Source organism: Trametes versicolor (assembly GCF_000271585.1).
Source record: "Trametes versicolor FP-101664 SS1 unplaced genomic scaffold TRAVEscaffold_11, whole genome shotgun sequence".
NCBI classification, from domain to species: Eukaryota; Fungi; Basidiomycota; class Agaricomycetes; order Polyporales; family Polyporaceae; genus Trametes; species Trametes versicolor.
In genome coordinates, this window is record NW_007360331.1 from 1,483,509 (window position 1) to 1,489,758 (window position 6,250).

The 6,250-nt window shown below is 54.9% G+C and overlaps 1 protein-coding gene across 1 annotated transcript; it reads right to left on the reverse strand.

Annotated features, from left to right (window-relative positions):
- Positions 1-723: 723 nt before the first annotated feature.
- TRAVEDRAFT_23403 (uncharacterized protein) lies at positions 724-1,868 on the reverse strand (the record flags this gene model as incomplete). The annotated part of the gene is made up of 5 exons (XM_008044382.1): positions 724-879; positions 933-1,208; positions 1,264-1,443; positions 1,496-1,712; positions 1,768-1,868. 5 exons carry the CDS (start codon positions 1,866-1,868, stop codon positions 724-726), a joined length of 930 nt encoding a protein of 309 aa, XP_008042573.1.
- Between the last annotated feature and the right edge of the window lie 4,382 nt (positions 1,869-6,250).

The window sequence follows — 6,250 nt, forward strand, 5'->3', positions numbered from 1 at the left end:
TGTACACTGAGATAAATTGGTGCGGGTCCAGGGTTAGCGCGCGGACCTTGAATCTTAGATCGGAGGTGTGCGCCAACTGACACGGGCAGTACTATCTTCGCAATCGTCGTACTCCTAGTGTGCCCACAACGTTGACTACCTCCACTCTTCTACTGCAGCCGCATTCCGTGAAGCATGACATGGTCCAGTGGTTAAGCAATACATCGGACAGCTTTCTAGGAGTTTAATAAACTTTAACACGGTTAGTATGAGACTAGGGAAATGTCGTCCGACTAGGGCTTATTCCGCGACGCGTCCGCTTCAGGCTTGTTCCTTCTTCATCGCTGTAAACCTATAGCAACAAGACTACAGCGGCGCTGCGGAACGGTAAGCCGCGGGTCTCCAGTCCCCTCTTATATGACATGTGAACTGACATGTACAAAGTTCTCGCCATTCGTGGCTGTATCTCCTCCCACTGTGGCTGTTAAGGCACATACATGATCATTTCTTTCCTATGTTTCAAGCAGGATATACATGAAAACAAGGAATGCGAGCTACGGGGCTTCGTGGATATCGTCAATGATATTGATAAGGGTAACGTTCAGACGCCGTGCAGTATGCGACTGCAATCCCCCAAAATATCCGTTAGCTCGGCGAGCCAACGCATTGTACTAAGAAGATTGTCGAGAGGCTCGACTAGCTCGAGTTGACACTGTGTAGACGCTGTGAGCGGGAGCACATCCATCAGGAAGTAGGATTACTTGCCTGGTACAGATCGATAAGACGGCACTGGAGCCTGGTGTACATGTCCTTCACCAACAGCAAATCCTCGACTGCCACATTGCCATCGTTGCCGTGCGGCAAGAAATGTGGTGCCATCTTGGCATGTTCTCTGAGCTGCTGCGGGGCCGTTATCAGCGCATACGCAGCACTACGGCGAACTGGGAAAATACCTTCGCTTCCACAATGAGCATCGCTTGGACCTGGCCTGTCGCCACCAGATGAGATTGTAGGTCCTGTATGGACCGCATTATCTCGCCGATTTCTTCCCAGCTCATGCCGGTGGGACCCGAAGCTGTGGCATAATCGAAGGCAGAGAAAATGAATGCGGCGGCGTCGAAACGCTCTTGACGTAGTGAGGAAAGTTGGTTACAGATACGGAACATAGTGCGTCTGTGGGAGTCATCCATGTCGGAATCGACTGGGTTGATGGCAGCTTCGAATTGATCCTGAACCGAAGTCAGATGTTATATTGGAGCGTGTTGCTGAAAGATATGCACGTACCTCAGGCTGCTCGAGAAACTGGATATACTTCTCCATGTTGGTATAAATCTCAGATAGCGCCTTCTCCCGTTCCTCTAGTCCCACCAAGACGGCACGGAGCTGATCAACACTGATAGTAAGGGAGGACCACCATCCTGTGCTCTCGATGTAAGGCTGCATGTCGCAAATTGCCTGCGTGATCTATACGGATGACGCGTCAGCTAACGCTCAGGATTGCAGATACACGACGAACAACCTCATCTATCTGACGGCGGAAATGAGAAGCACGCATCGCCGCCTCCGTGAAATCGTTCTTCACAATAGAGGTGTCCGTCAAACGAGCCCAGATGGCCTCGCCACGTAGAGCTTGCAGGGTGTTGTAGCGACGCCTTTCATGTTCTATCTTGATTGTGGACAAGAACGTCTCCGCCCATTTATGAAGACTTTCGTTTGCGGATATACCGAGCTCTCTACACCGCGGCGGTAAGCATAGACGCAACACCATTTCAAACGGGCATGGCTTACCGATCTAAGCGGCCATCCAAGTCCTTGATTAGGCCCATTGCATCGTTTGTAGCCACCTCCAAGGCCTGGATTAGTGTAACGGATGCCGGATTCCAGTTCATCGAGGACAGAGGGACGACGCGACGCGAACCATGGTACGCAAAAACTGCTATTATACTCGGGAGACATACAGCTTTGTGTCCTCAGGAATCGAGATCCCGGTTGCGTACCCACGTGGGGCGATGCACAGAGCAAAATGGAACACCGCCCTCACGAGCTCGCGAAATGTGATACAGTCCGAGTCGAATGGGGGGAGGGACGACGCGACAAAAAAGCGCGAGAGGCTCGGAGGACACGTGGGAGCCTCCAAAGCACCGCCAGGATCAAATCAATAAAGGAATTGCAAGGCTTCAGCGCTCGGCTTCCATAGGTCATCCTGCTCACCAGTCACAATTAACGCCGATATGCTTGGTTATGGTTTGAACGTGTAACAAAGAGGATTGTTTTGGTCCGGACAAGGCTGGCTCCTTCCCCTGTTGCCGGTTTGTTGTCACGCTCAAAGAAAAGCCTTTGTTCGGGAAAAAAACGTGGCTCGGATGTACACGCGCGTATAAGGCCCTTTCAAAACCGGCGGTAGCTGGGCCAAATATATAAGTCGCCCGGTTCTAGAGGATGTGCAGAACGCTGTGAACAACGATATGCATCACCACTGCCCTATCTGCAAGTCTCTGTTCCTTTCTGATCGCAGCGACCAAGAAACCGAGACGGTGGCGACCGCGTGTGGTAAGCCGACTCGGAACGGTTGTCTTCACTGGACTGACGCTGCTTTCAGGCCATGTCTATCACAGAGATTGCTTGAAAACCCGGATGGCGCACGGAGACAAGTCTTGCGCAGTGTGTCGCTCTACGCTTCGCGATGGTGCCAGGTTCAAGAAGATATTCGTGACCTATGAGGAAGGGATATACGACGACGACATCAAGGCTAAAGTTCAAAGGTACCGATTTTACAGCCCCATGCCCTGGCTATGCCTGATGTAACTGGTAGTGCAACACGGGCCGAGATCGAAGCCCTCGCGAGTGAGCGCCCACTCACAAACTGGCAGACGATCCTGGACACTTTGAAAGAGCAACACATCTATAATCAAACGGCGATTCAACGCATAGACGACCAAATCAAGGCCGCAGAAGGAGCACAGAAAGCGCACGAGCAAAATGTGAAACGCATCCAGGAACAAATCGAGAACTTACAGGCACGATGTCGGGAGTATCAAGAGGCACGAACGTTGGAAGTAAGTCTCAATACTTTTAAAACACTTGCTTTTGTTGATCAATGCGGCGAAGATGCTCTAGTCGTGATGAGCTTGGAGATTTGAAGGCGATCGAGGGGCGGGATGTTGGCCGTGGTGTTTTGGTATCGCAAGTGCATCGTTTGACGAGAGGAGGCTAGATATAGTGTGAATTAGCACAAATCGAATGGACAACGCTCAAGACCACGTTCACTCGAGAAGTCCGCACCGTAGTCACTTCCATTATATGGGTGAAAGACGTTAGTGTATTCTCATAGCTTGAAGGGGATTGAGAGGATGACATGAATATCTACGCGAGTGGATGATGCCGCGGAGCGCCTCAGATGGGTCGAAGCGATGAGTTTGTGATTGTGCAGGACCCTGCTGCACATTGTCGTACGCAGGACGCGGCACTTGCCCAGGATAGTGCACCCGACGGCCGACGTGGCTACGTTTGAGCGACGGAGAGCAGGTTGGCTGCAACGAGGAGAGGAATATGGAGGTGGAGCAGACCGGCAGGGGGAGGTGGGCAGGAACAAATGGCACGAGCAAGAAGAGTTACTACTCTCTCAGCGTTCGGCAGCAGCTGGAAGAAATGGGAAAAGACGCACCTGTCTCCCCAAGAGCGACGTTCTGTGTGCGACGTAGGCACAACCGGACAACGGGGAGGAAGATGTGGCGGGGAGCAAGAGCGAACGGCTAGCGCGAGGCGTGACAGAGGGGCGAGAGTGAACGGGGGAACAGCGATCGAGAACGGGAACACGTACCTGTCGATTCAACCCGCCGCGTCGGTGAACAGGGCTCGGGCTACGGGCGCGGCGCCGACCTTGGTGTCGAGTGGCCGGGGCCCACAGGACGGGACGCGTCGCCCCCGCGATGTGGTCTCCTTCGTATACGCCTTCTGCGCGATCCAGAAGGGATTAGCGCTGCGCAACGGACACGCGCGATAGTCGACAGGCGAAACGGGCGACTTACGAGGGTGTCCCCGGGGATCAAAAGTGCAGGCCCGCACAGTGCTGGGCAGGCGGCTTGGGTTGCTGGACGCGGCGCGAGCGTCGTTTCTGCGACCACGCTCGCAGTCGAACCGTTCCCGCCGAGGTCGAGACGTGGTTGCCCGCAGCGCGCACGGGCCTCCGCGGGTCGAGCGCCGTCAGGACGTCGTGAGGAGTATATAGTCGAGAGCCTGTAGAAAGTCCGAATTGTGTTAGCAAATGCTACGGGGCGCCGGAGACGACTGCATACCGTTTGACGATCGTCGTCGTGGTCGTACGCGTGGGGGCGAGAGCGAGAGCGCAAAGGCCAGCGCCCTCGGGGGACTCGGAGACGCGCCGGGAGCTCCCACGAGCACACGTGCGTGTCCTCCCAGTTTGGGGAAAATTAGTCATACCAAGGGCTCGGACGGTGCGAGACGGGCCGCGCAGCGGCCCATATATGGTGCCCAGGGCGTGACGGTCGCGCGCGCCGAAGGCGCGTTCAGTAGGTGTAAGGGCGCGCACTCAGTCCCTCCTGCTCGCGTACCCCGCGCGAGTACTGCGTCCGCTGTACCAGTATCTCATGTACATACATGCAAATTCTAAGATAAAATGGTGTAAAATTGCGGGAGCTTCGCGGCGGCTCGCGCCGCCGCATTGAACGAGTATGGGCGCCTATTCCACGATCACCTTCGAGGAGGTGCACGATTTGAGTGATGTTTTGCGCGCGCAAACAAGGCTCAGATATCCTGAGAAGTATTTTAACCTCACTGGAGAGACTGTTTGTTATTTTTGGAGCTTCGCGGCGGCGCGCCGCCGCGAATCTGTGCACATATAGCAAGGATAGCCTAGGACCAGGCTCTCCTGGGGCTCTATATCCCGAATAATTCACGCCAAGAGCTTCCAAGTGGGTTGAAATGAGCCTCTACACATTCATAACGTCTGTGGTAATGTAATACAAATTTTTGCGAGTTCTTCGGGCTCCTGTGCACCTGTCGAGCGCGTCCACAAAGTCGCGAAGGAGGTCCCGATGAGATCACGTGCGACCCAAATGGTCTCGTAACCTAATTCTAGGGTTGGCTTTGGTCTCTAGGGGCGGGCGCTTCGGACCAATTCAGAGACCAATTTGGTCGGGTCCTTGGAATCGCGCTGTATCCCAGTTTGGACTCTCGTCTTCAGTGGGCGCCTCGTGGGCGCGGCGCGGCGCCCCCGCCTAGTCTCTTCACCAGCCAGTATTCGGGGGTCGCGCGGTTTCTTCCAAATCGGGACAGGAAGACAGAAACCCGCACATAGTGTTGGAGGTTGAGGGCGTCGCGGGCAAGCCGTGCGCGAGATCGCGACAAGGCGGTTAGGGGCGCGCGGCGCGCAGCGCCGACGCGCGATCGTGTTCGACCACGGGCTCCTGTCTCGTGTTGTATTTCGCTCGTGATATCCGTCGAGCTCGCGCTCCGGTCCCGTATACCCGGCGCCTATGTACCATCTAGTATGATCCTGCGCGGTGTATTAACGAGTGACGGAGGTGGGGGAGGGAAGCAAACGCGTAAGGCGTGCGTACGGGGCGGGCGAGGTATAAGAGAGCAGTGCGCCGCCACTATCGTATGCATCGCGCGGGATCGTACTAGATGGTACATAGGCACCGGGTATACGGGACCGGAGCGCGAGCTCGACGGATATCACGAGCGAAATACAACACGGCCCCTCGAGCGAAGCGCGAACGAAATGTAAAGTAACAAGAACAAGCAACAAGAAACGTACGGGCAGAGTCCAATGATGAGACAGCATAGCCGCGACATAGCGGCCCCTCCAGCATGACAGCCTCTAGAAGGCGCACTCATCATCTTCGACAACGAGGCGCGCGGAACCAGCAAATGCGGCGGTGGCGGCGGCGACAGGAGCGGCGGGTGCGAGCGGGCAGTTTGCCTGGTAATGCCCCTTCTGATGAACTCTGAACCTGGAAGGCTGTAAGCCGCACAAAGAGAGGTCTTCAGTCTGTGAGAGAACGACTATGATTGCATAGTACTGTACCTGTAAGCCGCACAAAGAGAGGCTACAAGTACTAGTAAGTAAACATGTAAGAAAGCATAGGTAGTGTGGGACTTACTCTTCAGTCTGTGAGAGAACGACTGAAGAGCAGAGGCCTGCAGAGTCCTCCTTATATATTACTGGGGAGGACGATGAGTAAGCGTATAGGAAGAGGGCATGTGACGTCCAGAGGACGCTGACTGAGCGATGAGTAACGCTGAGTAA